This window comes from Lupinus angustifolius, chromosome LG10 (assembly GCF_001865875.1).
Source record: "Lupinus angustifolius cultivar Tanjil chromosome LG10, LupAngTanjil_v1.0, whole genome shotgun sequence".
In the NCBI taxonomy this organism is placed as follows: domain Eukaryota; kingdom Viridiplantae; phylum Streptophyta; class Magnoliopsida; order Fabales; family Fabaceae; genus Lupinus; species Lupinus angustifolius.
This window is the reverse complement of record NC_032018.1, coordinates 1,754,397-1,770,352: the sequence shown is the minus strand read 5'-3', so window position 1 is coordinate 1,770,352 and position 15,956 is coordinate 1,754,397. Positions and strand designations below refer to the sequence as shown.

The window sequence follows — 15,956 nt, the reverse complement described above, 5'->3', positions numbered from 1 at the left end:
TCATCCAATAAGAATATTGAAATTGAGATCTTAATCTTGTGGCCTAAGGCCTAAATTGCAATTGAACTCGACTGAGACTTGTCTCCAATAATGAAGAATGAAGTATCCTGAAATACCAAAGAAAAAAACAAAAGAAAATTAAACGGAAAAAGTATTTCTCTCTCCATTAATAGAGATGAGTCTCAAAGTCATACTTTTGGCTACCCAAATTAATGTTGTTGATGCTTACTACAATTGGGTAGTAACCTACAAAACCTTTTAGCATACAGAAAGGTCTAGCAATTATAGACCCATGATTAAGATCAAGAGATAGAAAGCTATTGTGACTTTTGAGTTTGTTTATAAAATAGTTTAAAGCAGCCTATGTAACTTAAAAGTGCATTTTTCTTGGAAATCATCAAGAGGTTTTTTGAATAAAAATTTTGTTAGCTAACCAATGGAAGAGACATTCTCTTTAGACTGTGAGCTAAGTCACTGGTCCTGTCTCCTTGATTCAACCCAAAGCGTGCTCTTGAAAATCACTCTAAAACTCTTGGCTCAGCGCATGTATAAACACATGCATATTCTTCTTTTTTGGCAGGAGTGTTTGTCATAAGTCATAAGCAACATAAATAATAAAACCTTAGTGTCTTATTATGTAAATGTTCCAAAGTTGCTGAATATTAGTGTAACTAGTGATATTGTTAATGGTGGGTCCAATGCAATTGACATGGAACAGGGATTATTATAATAGTTGGGCTCGAATATCATCTTCACTAAGCACATGTCTTGTGCCACTTTATTTGCATGTGGCATTCCATTACAAGTTAAATCCCTTTGTCTTTTCTCGATCATGCTTATTATTCCTACTTTTTGTATACCTTTGATCATCAACATATACAACACAATAAATTTTGGATCACTAAATTATGTATACCCTGCTTATGGGTTGATTTTATTTCAGAAGACCAATCTTTCACTTAACGGATGAGAAAATACTATGTAAACAGAAAAAACTGCTACATTGCGTAATCTGATGAAGCAACAAACATAATTTCCTTGCTTATATAAAAATGGGGTGGATGAGGAGAGCATAAGCCCCATTCAGTTAGTCTCAAGGACCATGTGAATGAGCTGTGAAATTGGCCAAATGTCTTGTGCTAGATTCTACGCTCCACACTTGTTTCAGCCAAGTATGGTCCAACTAAGATTTGTTATCCTAAATCATGTATTACTCAATAATAATGAAGTAAAAATAATAATAATAACGAAGTTCAAATTTTTTAATTGATATAGGCGTGTGAGATAAGAGTTGGACCAAAATTTTATACAACACACCTCTGTTCCTATTTCCATATAGGAATAAAATCGCCAAATTCAAAAGTTCAAGAACTACTTTAATATTGTATTGGGTGCGAGGTATATTGTCTCTCTCATGTGGCTAAGACATTAAAATGAGGTTTAGGCTTTTGGACATGGCCCATCTCCCTCAAAGCCCAAGACCCAAGCCCGAGACCCAAGCCCGCTAACTCATTAAACCTACGCAGCATCCTTAGGGTTTTGCAGCCACACTCTATCTCTATATATTGCATTTCACGATTCAGCACTATCATATCTTTCAATTTGTTCTTCTATTTTGATTTATATGTACTATATTGTGAAAAGCAGGGATTGTGTGTATCGGTGTTGTGCTATGATTAATGCATTCTTTCCGAAAGAGTTCCCTGCAATATCATTCTTGAGAAAATGGGCAGTTGTTTTTCATTTTTTTTCCTATTGAAATTCACAACAATCATTTTCCCTACATTTTTTTACATGCTTCAATGTTTTTATATAGACGGTGATGATTGCTTCATTATTCTGACACCTCTTGTATGAGATGAATCTAGGTTCATCTTTGAGCACATAAAGCAACTCTCTGAGTCTATTCCAATTTTATATATTATGTGTTTATGTTATATTTGTTTAATTGAATTCGGTATCGTAGGTTTATGTGTTTGTTTTGACTATAGATTACAATGTTGAATGATGATAAAATCATTCGGATTCCCAATGATATTATATATGATCTTACAATTAAGTCTGACAACATTGTAATCATATTGTGTTAGGTTTTTCATATTCTATTAGTCTATGTTTCGATTATTTTTCCTGTTTTTCTTTCCAATTACATATGGATGTTGATGCATGGCCTGTGATGCATGAAAATATTTGCTACTCTTGATGGGAATCACCCATTTGATGATTTATTTTCCACCAAGATCTCTGAGGCTTGCTTTTGACTTAAACATCTCTAGATCAAATTTTCCTTTATGTGGATTTGGTTTTTGATCATCCTCATTAATCTTTGATACAAATCTGTCCAATTTTGCATTTACTCCTTCCCTTGAAGGAAAACAAAATGTGGTTTTTTTAATCCGGCATAATTCTTTCTTTGTTGCTTTGCAGGAGAATGATGGCATTCCGTTTCGTTGATGATCCACTTTTGATTGTGGTAACCAGTGCTGTATTAACTTGATTGAACGAGAGCTGCTTTGAACTGAAAAAATTCTGTTCTGGACCAGAGATAATGTACTGAAAACATTACTCTAATGTTTTTACCAATCCTAGAAATGATTGGAGAGATTTAATTTCAATATAATTACACAAATTGTATTAACTATTTAATCCGGTTGAAGTTAATACAGTAATTTTCCTGGTTTGATGTCTGGTTTGGTGTCCCATCTTTGGTTGTAAGCTTCTATTAAATAATGACATTGAGTTTATTATTGATTGGTAGCAGCCATTGGTTATGGACTGAGAATATATTAGACCTGAGATGAATCCTTAAATCAAGTCAACAGTTTATCCAATCAACTTGAATCAATTACATTCTGCTTCTCCTCTTATGACACTGGATTCTATCTTCAAATTGTGGAACAAGTTTTCAAATTTAAAAATTAACTTTCCATTTTGTAATTTTAGTAATTTCCTTTTGTTTCATGGGCCCAAAAGTAGATTTATAAGAGCTTAGCATAAGGTGAATAATGTATGATTTACTATTGAGAGGTGCGTATAATTGATATATATATATATCTCCTATCAAATTAACAAGGTGCGTTAAATTATTAGTGAATAAGGTTCTGGTCGATCATTAAGGTTGAGGGTTTGATTTATTGGAATGATATTTGTGAGGAGATATATTGATGAACCTTGAGGATATATCTCTGATAGTATCAAAAAAATTATCATTCATCATTGATATATTAAACATAGTTTAATCTTAAATATAATTTGGCTCTAAAAGAAACGAAAAACTCATTAATCATTTGGCTCTAAAAGAAACGAAGTTGGTTAAGGAGTATTTAAAGGGTGTAATCTATCACCGACGCACCAATGCATTGGCCTAGTTATGAATGATTTCATTACATTCTCTATCCATGAGAATATATTATACAAAGAAGGCCTTAATCCCTTGCATCTAGTTCAGTAGGATCAACCCAACTCGGAGCTTCACAAACCTATATACCAATATGGCAGAATCTCTTTTCTGACAGATTTTTCGTCACTTTCTAGCCAAACCTTTATTGCTCAATATAAGGGATTCTGAGATACATCAGAGCCTCACTTTTTTAAGAGAAGGCACTTGCAGCTTCCCTTGATTCCATAAGATCCATTTTTTGGTTATTTTGTTTTTCTTGACAATTCACAATACCCTTCAGAAAGGAGCTTTAGTTTCCACATTGCCCCTTATATGCATCATGCAACATTGTATTGTGGTAGTAGTACCTTTGTTTTACGTTAACAATGATTTTGTTTTTAGTTAAAGAACTAATCATATTGACATTGATGGGCTGTTAGAGCTTATACAAAGCAGCTAGTGATGTGGATCAATGATCAATGCAAAGTAGGCCAAGTTCCTATCATAAAGAAGTGCAAAGGAGAACATGACCCTGTGATAATGAGGCATCAAAAAAACGCAGGACAATGCTAGTGTGTAATGAGTAGTATGGTTGTATGCAACTATTTAGACTAATAAACAAAAACAACAATTAAACACAACATTAAAAAAATATGAAACATTCTTTATTGGAAATAACCATTGGATAGTACAAGGAAACTAACTACTGTGAAAAGGCATTTACATCAGCAGGTTTTCTTCTATTCTATCTGCAAGTTGCCAAAACATGTAACAAAATAAATTTCAATGCTTGAGTTCAGTTTCCTCTCAAATTTTACTTTGACTCTCCCAATTGACATAATATTCTAGAACAACCTTCTTAAGAATGCTGTATTCTTCAGTTTGTGGATTGGAGTGCATTCTAACACTACTTATGCTATTTCTTGCAGCTATTGTTTCATTGACTGAAAGCCTTTTCTTATGCTCAGGTCTTTGCCTTGGGGCACTGTGAGACCTTAGTTTTGCCTTAGATGATTGAGTATTGGCCATGTAGTTTGGGGAATCAGGGCAATGGCTCAAGAGGGTGTCTCCACAAACAGTCCTCACTGGTGTAGGTGGGGCATTATGCAGCATACAATAATTTGCTAAACGAGGTGTGCTGTGAGCCGTGGAGAACTTACATTCATCGAGGTACAATTCAAAATCTTGTTGTGATCTGCACTCAGGAACTGATATTCGACATGGAACTCGACAAGGATAGCACAGTTCTTTTCCACATTCAGACGTTGCAGTGGAAGTGTGCTTGGGCCTTAATTGATGAGGTGTGTGGTTGTCGATTTCAACAAATTTTGGGCTCTCATCGAATCCATTCAAGGATGGTTTACAAGATGTTGCTAGCCTTTTACTTTGGAATTCACTTCGTATTTCATCAAACCGTTGCTAAAAGGGGAAAACACATACAGACACATAAGCAAACATGGAAAATAATGATAGTAATTGAAGTTGGTATGCAGAACATGCTTACCATGTGTTTTCGAGCACGAATTTCAGGTTGTAATCTGCTCTCCATGATCATGTAACGATGGGCTCGCTGGGATGTAATAGCAACTTGAGCTCTCATTAGAGCTTGCATACTATAAAGAGTTGCAGCCGCCCTTTTCCGAATTAGATACCCTCTAACAAGAGCTTGTATCTTAACCAATCCTTTGAGTGCTCTAAGAGCCTTCCTTGCCTGAATGAAAGATATAATATCAAATTTGAATTAGAGTGCTGATGGAACATGCTACAACTATAGCATAGCATAAGCTTTGCATTATAATATAAGGTGGGACATTGATTAATTATTCATTGAAATTTGGCTTAAGAAAATGAGTCATCAAAGTTTAAGATTATTAAAAACACAAATAGAAAATGAGGTGACAGAGGAGGCACTGTTTCATTAAGAAACCAAAACAAACTTTCCCAACTTTTTAAGAGCAGACCAAAGAGTGACAAGCAAGCAAAGAACGTCGCCATTTCGAGCAAAATCAAGTATATTTGTCACACACATCATGATTCACAAAACAATGCAACAGGCCAAATGGCAGTTGTGAAAACAGAGAAACAAACATGCCAATATGATAAAAACTAGCACTAAAACCAATTCAATTTCAACTTTCATAAAATAACAAAGAAATCAGTAACATACCAAATAGCCTCTAAAAAAAGATTGAATCTTTAAAGCAGCCCACCACCCTACACCTCCACTATACAATGCACCACTACCATGCCTTCTGAGCCTCACAGCAGTTACTTCAGCCTGTGCCGCCGCCGCCGTGGCATCTGCGGCAGCCACACCAATGGCATGTTTTTTCTGCTCATTTTCTTTCTCAGCAAAATAGGACCTGAGCCAATCATTATCGAGAGTTGGAGTAATGTGATTCACTTCTTCTTTACATGACCTAGTGAAACTCCACCTTTTCCTCTCCTTTTCAGGACCCAATGGGCTTGAATTCTCAAAGTGCTCTTTCTCCTTCTTCATTCCCAACAATCCCCTCAGCCACCTTGTAGCTTTGCCCATAGCTTCACTAGAGTTTTTTTGTGTCACAATCTGCAGAGAGAAACAATGACAATGTTAAACTCACATGTTAACAATGTTATGTGTTTAAATATATAACTATGAAGAAATGAAAGGTAACAAGTGTGGTAACTTAACCAAATGAATGCAAGTGGTGGTGCATCATGGCTAATGCAAATTGCAACGTTTGGTTTAAATTTTGGAGGGACAAATAGGTGCAAAGTGAAATGATGAGAGCAAGTTGTGGAGTAAAACAATAAGCATGAAAACATTGGCCTAAGTTTGAACATATAATAATGAGTGCTATGGAAGATATGTTATCATTGTTTGGATATTTTTCACAGTAAATAAAATTACTCTCTTTTCATTACATGTTTGAAATTGGAAGGAAATATTGAAATAATAACAAAAGGATGACATGAAACTCATTATAAAATTAAAACCACCCAAAATAATGGAACCTGCTACAATTCTATATGATTCTACTCCATTATAAGTTATAGCCATTTACATCTACCTAAACTTAACCTATGAATGAATGAATAAAAGGATGAGGTTTCATACTTAATTTGAAAATAAACCTCTGACACACCTCGTGAAGAACTGCATTACAAGACAAAAGCTTACAGAGGCTTAAGACCTCAGAAATCATTTAAATACAAAAGAAATTAACATGATGTTCAAGCTTTCATTTCACTCTTGCAGATAAGAGACAAAAACTGCAAAAAAGCATAATCAATGTTAAAGGACGAGGTAAAATTCTATGACAAGTGGTTGTACCTAATAATCATTGGTAAAAGCCTAACATAGTAACAAGTTCTTAAATTCAAAAAAGGGCAAGAGTACCTAATTCCCTCATTCACTAACACCAATAATAGTCCCCATTATCCTACAAAAAGCATAATCAATACCCAGTTTCCACTCTTTGTATGTTCATTGACAATATAATCTGCTACAAAATCCTGCTACAAATCTTCCTACACTACAAAAACATGATTTTACAAATCCATTCTAGTTTATATGTTAAAAAATGTTACATACAATTAGAATTAATAACTTTGATTTTACAAAACACAAAAATAATGATAGTTTGTCTTGTAAAGCTGAGGTTATGGACTTGTAGCAAAGTTTTGACCAGGGACAGTCCTATACAACCAAAGTTGTTTCAAAAGTTGCATGATTTGGTCATAGAAATAAACAATTGTTTAATAAATAGAACAAAACATAGCATAAAAATGACATGGGAGAAAAGGTGGAGGTAAAAGAAAATAAAAATTATATTGTTTCAACCCAAACTTTACCTTTATCTCTCTCTAACTCTTTCAAAACCAAGATGTACTATTACAAATGAAAATTAAAAACACAAAGATTTCTGGTTCAACAGTGATGATGCTTTTATGCTTACCCTTTTCTAAAGTTAAGTGAAAAATGGTGTTTGTAAATGGGATTAAAAAATGGAGGTTTCAATGGGATTTGCAGGGTCAGTGCATTAAATGTTGGATTTTTCTTCTTGATTTCCAATGTCTTTGCCACTCATTTAGGGAATCAAAATTAATATATGGTTGTTAACAACTTAATTAATCATCTTTGATGGTTGATTCTAAGATTTTTATTCAAATTTGAATTTATCTTTTTTTTTCCAGTTATTTTTAATTTTAACCAGTATGCTTTTGGAATTTGTAGTATTCAAATTTGTTGTGTTTTAAGTGTCCAAAATTAATAATTTCTTCTATAATAAATCAAATACTTTCATTTCATTTTTACTGTTCTTCTATAATTTTTATAAATAAATAATCTAAAAAATAATAGTGATTAAAACAACACTATCTGATCGAGTATAAATCGAACAAAACATGTTAGTCAGCTTAAGCAATTATTCGTATACAATCATGTTCTTGAACCGGTTCTTAAATCACGAGCTCATTTTTCAATGAGTTGAAGGTCTTCAAATATTGTGTTTCACCAATAAAAATATATCATATCAAATAAAAAAATTATGCATTCATTTTTTTTTTATGTTTTTACTTTATTCTCATTAGTGTTTAACCGCATTTTTTTCCTGATATATAATATATTATATTTGTGTTATATTATTTAAGAAAAACAATTTAAATATAAGAAATGTAATATATAAATTCAATATAGAGTGAAGATTTAAGAAGATAATACGTAGTAGTTGATATTATATATATAAAGCTTATGTAAAATTTTCATATTGTATCTTTAATAATCATTATAAAGTTGTTAGATATTTTTATGTTATTGTGTGTTCTTCTTGGGTTGAAAAAGAGAGAAGATAAAAATAAGGGAATATGTGAAAGATTAATAATATATTAATATAAAAAGTAAAAACAATAGAATTAATGTGTGAAAGTTTGTAGTTATTAATAATACAAAAGAATAGTCTTGAATATAAATATCATTGTATTATGGTGATTATTACTTATCTTGTTTTTATTAATAGTATAGAAATATAAATTTTTACTTGTTTTGTCTTTATTACTAGATATAGAGATAAATAATTTGATATAAGACATTTTTGTCAACTCTTGTTGCTTCCTTGTTAAAAAAATCCATTTCTAGTTCTTATCAATTTCAATGTTATTTTGTATTTGATTTATGTTAATGTTTATAGTTTTTTTTGTACTATTATTATGGCATAGAGAAAGGAATGAGTAAAACAGATTTGGGAAGTTTGCAAGCAGAAATATTAAGGGCATATATGGTTGTGTATAAGTATTATATATGGTTGTGTATAAATATTAATGACATATATACTGTTAATGCATAAATTTTAAACTCATATATATATCGATAATATATGAGGTTTTTATATTATTGTTATATTGATTTATATTTAATTATTATTAACTTTTAATTCAATTTTAGGTTTTGATTTTTTTAAATCAACATGAATTTCCAACCTTTTTTTATTGTTGTAACAAGTGTAAGTTCTAAGACTATTTTTGGTAATCATCAATATTATAAGTCTAAATCCTCTATATTTTAGTAGTTGATGTATATGAACTATATTTAGTCGAAATTTTTTAATAACAACAGCTAATTTAAATTTTTTCATAAACATTTATGTATTAAACCGATACCCTATCAAATATTACAAGTGATAATCAAATCCATCAAAGAAAAATGATATTATAAACTTTAACTCATGAAAGAAAATATATTAATAAAAATCATAATCAAATTACAAAAGAAGAGAGTAAAAATATTCCTTTAGTCATTTATATTAATTTTATGTTTTAACTTTATCATTTAAAAATATATCAAGTTAGTCATTTATATTTCTAAATAATATTTGTGTTTTTTGGTATTGAGAATGAGGTGTGGATTAATAGAATTTGTGAGAAATCTAGTATCACATTAGAGAAGCTTGAGTGCTATGAGGAGGTACCTAAAAATGTTATATGTTGATCAACTCGTGTGTGTAGGAGATAGAGAGTATGAGAAAGTAATATCAAGATATATTGTATAAATAGGAGAAATCGTTTTATAAGTAAGAACATATAAGTAACTATAAGATAAGTAAATTTTCTTAAGGGGGAATTCCCTATTTATAATGGAGAGATAAAAAAAATATTCGTTTGTATATATTAATTGACCAAAGGGCTTATCAAGTCTGCTCCAGACAGATAAAGTTGATCTTCCCATGTCAGGCGGCTTTAACATGTTTATATAGTTGACTTATGCCCAAATTAGCCCATATTGTCACTCCATATGTCCATCTTGTGAGCTTTTGAGAGGTATAGTAAGTTGTAGATAACATACGACATAGGTCTGTGTTGTTCAAACAACATGACACTTAGATATCATAGATGATTTTCTTATCTTGTTATTTCTATTGATTAGTGAATCATTTGCTATGGCTATTTAGTTGCCATGTTGGAGTCTAGTGATGTTCAAATCATACTTGTTTTACTCGATCTTGGACCCATAATAGTCACTTTTATCTAGATCATGTAGTTTAGAAATAGATGATGAAATAATTTGTCATTTCAAACTTTCCTCGTAATAGTATTAAACTTAATCTAGAGTATACAAAAAAATTTCCATGACTTCATATTGCCACTAAAATACAATTTTTAGTGTTATTTTTAAAAATGAAATATCTAAGGAATTTATGTAAAACCCAAAATATAGTTATACATAACGAAAATGATGAATTAAGTAACACTAAAAAATGATTGATTAAGTTGACTTTTTATTAAAATCTAACAAAAAAGAGAATATATCGTCTAAAAAGAAGTAAAAGAAAATATAAAAAGTGAAGCATGGATTAAAAAAAATAATGGAATGAAATGAGGAGTTGAGAGTTGGCGCCTCCTTCTCCTTCTTCATCTCTGCTTTCATTCCATACACAACCTTTCATTTTCTCTTTCCCTTTCTTCTTCCTTCTCCACTTCTACTCATACGTTTTCTCTCTTCTTATTCTCTTTTTTTGCTTCGATTTATTCTTATTCGTTGAGACAAACAACAACAAAAAATCATTTTTTTTCTGGGTTTGGGTAATGGGTAGCCCTAAAGGATTAGGAACTTCATCGCCGCCGTCTCCGGCCAAAGAATACGCCGTGACAAAGCCCATCTCAGTGGCTGGGCCAACGCCGGTTGATATTCAAAGGAATTCAGAGTTGATGAAGGTGGGTACCCTTGCTTTATTGATAAAATAAAATAAAAATCATTTTTTTATTAATTTTATTTGTTCTGATAAATTCATTGGTTGATTGGGTGCACAAGTATATGCTTCATTCTGGGCTTTACGAAAGCATAGAGGAATCTGTTAAGAGACAAGAGGTTCTTCAACGACTTGGACAGGTTATATTTTTAATCTACTATGCATCTTTTATCTGTTGATGTGGTTCTTATTTGTTAATATTTGTACTACCACAACATCGTAAGCCTTTTCCCACTTGATTGGGTCAAATGATGCTATTTAGAAGAAAAAAAGGTCTTTTAATTGGTTTTTGTTAGGTATGTTTAATTTTGCTTCCTACTGTGATGATAGTTATTTGACAACAATAATTTTTGGAGAATCTAGTAGTTTGCTATTGAAAGTGGTGTAGGATTCACTGCAATTTGTGACTTTACTACTGGTTTTCGTGATTTATGATCTTACATTCTCCCAAACGTATGGATTTACACCAAATCAAGTTGGTGATATCGAAGACCCGTCAGTCACTAATGTGTTTTTTTTTTATTCGTACATTGCTGGAATTAAGTTCATTAGAATAAGTGAGTCGTGTACTCATCCACCATTATTTTGTTGCCTTTTGAAAACTTAATCTTAAATGATTTCTTGTTTGTCTCTTCTAATTGTAACGTGGAAGTAAGTCTTTGAATTGGTGGCATGCATGTTTCTTTTAGGTTGGGAGGAACATAGTTTAGTTGATATTGCATGCTAATGATAGTATAAATGGCATACCTTGCTCGTTATTATGTATCTGGCAAAGTTATTTTGTCGCTATATATCCTGTTTTACTACAGTTTGTGAATATAATTTATTTTACTATAAAAACCGTAATCACCTGTCTTGGTTTTGCATATACTGTTTTCCGCTTCAGATAGTAAAAGGTTGGGTGAAGCAAATTACTGGCTCGAGAGGATACACTAATCAAATGGTGGAAGATGCAAATGCTTTGATTTTCACTTTTGGTTCTTACCGACTTGGTGTGAGTTTGTTTACTCCATTGCCTAACATTCGCTGTTTTATGTTTTGATTTATTGTTGTTTAGTGGATGCATTTAATGAATATTTTTACACTAATTTGGGAATGATGATCTGACTTGATTTCAAGGGATTGCATGGAGTTCATTTCAAACTTTGTTTTTCCTCCAGTCAAACTTTCCATGTAATTCCGTTGTTGTGTGGATTACTTAAGCCCTCCTTTTATTATGTGCAGGTTCATGGTCCTGGATCTGACATAGACACTTTATGTATTGGGCCACGCTATGTGAACCGAGAGGTAGACTTAAGTGTAAATGGTTCTTATATGTGTGCTTTGTCCTTATCGTTCTCAAATTTTGTCTCAAATACATTATTTCATATTTTGCCATCAGGAGGATTTCTTCTTCACATTGCACGACATATTGGCTAACACAGAGGAAGTTACAGAATTACAACCAGTTCCCGATGCCCATGTCCCAGTTATGAAATTCAAGTTTGATGGAATATCAATTGACCTACTCTATGCAAGTATTTCTTATTTAGTTGTACCAGAAGTAAGTGGAAAAGAAGTTCATTTTGTTCTGATTCCGTGCTTTGAAAAAAATCTTCCAGAGGAATTGCACTAGTGTTTTTTGGTCTAATCAAGCGTCCTTGCTAATTGATTATGAACATGAGCAGATGTAAATTTTAAAATATCTGTTCTTTCATTCCTTCAATTTACCGTGAAATGCATGCAATGCTGTTGGCCTTAATGTTATTACTTATTACGATGCCGTGGAAGTTAAAGTTTTAATACATTTTCACTGTGCTAGTTATCTGTTTTGCATGGGGTTCTTTATGTTATATATCTTATATTCTGGATTGTTTTGTTTCAAATTATGGACAGGACTTGGACATATCTGATTTATCTGTTTTGCACAATGTTGATGAGCCTACTGTTCGAATTTTGAATGGCTGTAGGGTTGCTGATCAGATTCTTAGACTTGTCCCAAATGCTGAGGTCATTTTCTTTGCTGGTTGTAGTTGTGTTCTTGTTATGTTAGTTTGGTCATTCCTTCAGAAATAATCTTCATGCATGAGACTGTTTCTTGGTACTCCCCATAAATAATGTTATTTAATTTTCTCTCGTTTGGATTGTAGCGTTTTCGAACAACACTTTGTTGCCTAAAGCATTGGGCCAAAAGGCGAGGTGTTTATTCCAATGTGAGTGATATTTGTTTTTCTCTCTCTCATGTAACATGTTAAGTCATTTCATTTGATTTGAATCTCTTCCCATCGTGTTAATTGCTGACTATCTGAGTAACTGTGTATACTCTACTATTTTTGTATGTTCATTTTCAGGTGACTGGATTTCTTGGTGGCGTTAACTGGGCTCTTCTTGTAGCTCATATTTGTCAGCTGTATCCAAATGCAGTTCCAAGCATGCTTGTCTCTCGTTTCTTTAGGGTGTATACACAGTGGCGGTGGCCAAACCCTGTCATGTTATGTCCAATAGAGGAGAATGAGATTGGTTTTTCTATTTGGAATCCTCGTAAAAATCCACGTGACCGAACCCATCTTATGCCAATCATTACTCCTGCCTATCCTTGTATGAACTCTAGTTACAATGTTTCAACAAGCACACTTCGTGTTATGGTGGAGCAATTCCAGTATGGCAACAAGATCTGTGGGGTAATAGTTGCTATTTCCTGTTTAGGTTAAACTATATATTTTGGATATTAATACCCTTCAGCTATTCATAATTGCAGCTGATGCCTTTGTTTTTGTGGAAAATAGCAGGAAATAGAATTGAATAATGTTCAGTGGAGTGCTCTGTTTGAGCCAAACCCTTTCTTTGAAACCTATAAAAATTATTTGCAAATTGACCTAATTGCTGCTGACATTGATGACTTGCGTGCTTGGAAAGGTTGGGTGGAATCACGGCTTCGGCAACTGACTTTGATGGTAATTTGGGTTTAGTTATAGGAGTGAATAAGTGCAATTTAATGGGGTTTGTTACATGATTCAATTTGCAAGTCTGTACATCTGTAATTTTAAATTATCATTGGTTGTATTTGGATTCTGTTGGCAGATTGAGCGTGACACTTTGGGGAAGTTGCAGTGCCACCCCCATCCTAATGAGTATATCGATAAGTCAAAGCAGTGTGCACATTGTGCTTTCTTCATGGGCTTACAGAGGAAGCAAGGGGAGATTGTTCAAGAAGGTCAACAATTTGATATTCGTAGCACAGTTGAACAATTTCGGCATTCTGTTAACATGTACATGTTTTGGAAACCTGGGATGGACATTTATGTCTCTCATGTTCGTAGGAGGCAAATTCCGTCCTACGTGTCTGCTGATGATTATAGACAGTCTCGACCATCAAGGCCAACAGCACAACTTCAGAATCCTTGTAAACCATTTCATGAAGATGCGGTCTTCACGTCTGAACATGGTGAGAGAAATCATAAGAGGAAGTATGATGATAGGTTGGATATGAAGCATTCTGCCAGAAGCCAAAGGAAGAATTCTATTTCGCCAGATATTATAAGTAAATCTCTGGGTAATATGGCTAGAAACAGCAGTTGCCAGATTGAAGTGAGTCAAGTTCAACATCCAGGTTGTAGTGGTTTCTCCGGTGTATGTGACAGTAAAGAATTGAGAAATGTGGAGTCTGTTGATTTGACTAACAGAGGGCAAGATGAGTTGAATACGGGGAAGCAGTCTCCTGAATGTGCCTCAAATTCTAGTGTGATTACATGTGTTAGTAGTGGCAGTAGTTCTCCTGAGGACATTGGATCTGGATGCAAGGCAGGTTGTAGTGAGGATAACATTAGCTTTATTGAGGGGATGAATGACAGATTTCAGAATGATACACGTAGCACTGATTCTGCCACACTTGAGAAGGAAATGCCAAGCAGAAATGAAGTATTACGAGCAGAGCTACTAGAGCAGGTGAAGTTCTGGCTTTCAGTTTCCTTGAAACTTCTCATTGCTCCTTAACATTTTGCTACCATGATATATTTATCCCAGTTGTTTTGTTGCGCGTATTCTACCTTTTGATCAGTTTTATCTTTGTCGTAGCAGTATACTACTAGTTAAAGATTGTTCAACCAAGTGCATGATTTACAAGGTCTTCCCTTGTGTACCGTGAAGGGAAAATGTAGCGATTGTAATGCTGTAGTTGATATGTGTACTTCTACAAAAAGTTAGCCGAAGTGTTGAATATGTGGTTTCGGATCTTCAGACTTGGTGAACAATATTGCTTTAATTTTTTTGATTTATTGGACGATGTGTGCAAGTCCTCTGTATTTGTCAAAGGCCCTGTCTGCTCATCTACTTTAACATTGTTTCATTCATTTTGTTTTATGTTTTTTTTGTTTGGGTTAACTTGTTATAAAATGTTATGTACTGTTCAATTTACCTAACTTTTCTTCCTGACTTTTTGAAGGCGAGTGCAATGCTAGAGGTAGTTCCTAATTCTAAGGGCAGTGTTCACTCAGAGTCCATGCAAAAGTCAGTGATAAGGCATGTCTTCAGCAAATGATTATTTTTTCTGTATATATTTTTACTTTATGCTGCCGGTTTTGTTTTCCTCTATCGCAGGAGAATCAGTCTTTCATCAACAGCATGAGAAATCAGAGTTAAGAATTTCATGGCAATGTTTTATGGTATCGGACAAAATGATGTAACGGAGTAGGAGAAAGTCAGCGGTGAGGGTAAGTAGTAATTTAATGTCGGCTTCCATTTCTCTTAACCATTTCATGCATCACTGATCCTAGCTTTTCAAGTTTTGAACTGGTTGGCATTAGCTGAAGAGCTCTGAAGATGCAACAGACTTTCCACGTCCTCTCTATAGTCCGTAATCTGTGTGTTTTACGTTGTAAGTAGATTCTGAAGAATTTGTTAGGATGGTCCTTAAACTTTATGGCCAATTGGCCATTCATGGGGCTTTTTTCTGTTTGTATTTTGTAGGGGGTAGGCTTGGCTTAAGTGTTTTCCTAGGAAGGCACTGTTATAAGTTCTGCCTGATTGGTTAGGATATGAATTTGACAGTGACATGGCAACTTCAATCTTTACCTTCACATGTCTTTGCTTTGTGATACACACTGATTTTGGTCTATCATGCATGCTTGCATGAATGTTTAATTATTGATTATTTAAATAAATCTACCAATAATGGGATAACAAATGTCTTTCAATGTTTTCTGAACATCAGAACAATTAGTCACTTTAACAAGGTTACTTTATGTTGATAAATCATTTTCATGGACGTTAACTAATGTTGTACATGGTTGCAGTAACTAAAAGCAACAACTAGCTCTAATTGCTATTTATCATGAGAGAACTATGGAGTGGAGAATTGGTGCATTAGTTGCCTC

The 15,956-nt window shown here is 33.4% G+C and overlaps 2 protein-coding genes across 9 annotated transcripts; one reads left to right on the top strand and one right to left on the bottom strand.

The window, feature by feature from the left end:
* LOC109358247 (protein IQ-DOMAIN 14-like) lies at positions 3,990 to 6,157 on the bottom strand. Its single transcript, XM_019602372.1, has 4 exons — positions 6,054 to 6,157; positions 5,547 to 5,948; positions 4,884 to 5,090; positions 3,990 to 4,798 (listed from the first exon to the last, which is right to left on the bottom strand). Exons 2-4 carry the CDS (start codon positions 5,916 to 5,918, stop codon positions 4,187 to 4,189), a joined length of 1,191 nt encoding a protein of 396 aa, XP_019457917.1. The 5' UTR covers positions 5,919 to 5,948; positions 6,054 to 6,157; the 3' UTR covers positions 3,990 to 4,186.
* On the top strand, positions 10,209 to 15,752 carry LOC109358654 (nuclear poly(A) polymerase 4-like). Of its 8 annotated transcripts, XR_002108989.1 has the most exons (13): positions 10,209 to 10,570; positions 10,668 to 10,745; positions 11,492 to 11,599; positions 11,830 to 11,892; positions 11,987 to 12,148; positions 12,481 to 12,594; positions 12,735 to 12,797; positions 12,936 to 13,265; positions 13,371 to 13,538; positions 13,666 to 14,529; positions 15,026 to 15,102; positions 15,181 to 15,552; positions 15,584 to 15,752. XR_002108989.1 is itself a non-coding variant. In XM_019603022.1 (12 exons), the coding sequence occupies exons 1-12, from the start codon at positions 10,442 to 10,444 to the stop codon at positions 15,206 to 15,208; spliced, it is 2,172 nt and encodes a 723-aa protein (XP_019458567.1). In that variant the 5' UTR covers positions 10,209 to 10,441; the 3' UTR covers positions 15,209 to 15,679. The 8 variants fall into 8 exon arrangements, 6 of the variants coding, with proteins under 6 accessions (XP_019458567.1, XP_019458565.1, XP_019458568.1 ...); XR_002108990.1 differs by lacking the exon at positions 15,026 to 15,102; XM_019603022.1 differs by having other exon boundaries at positions 15,026 to 15,090; positions 15,181 to 15,679.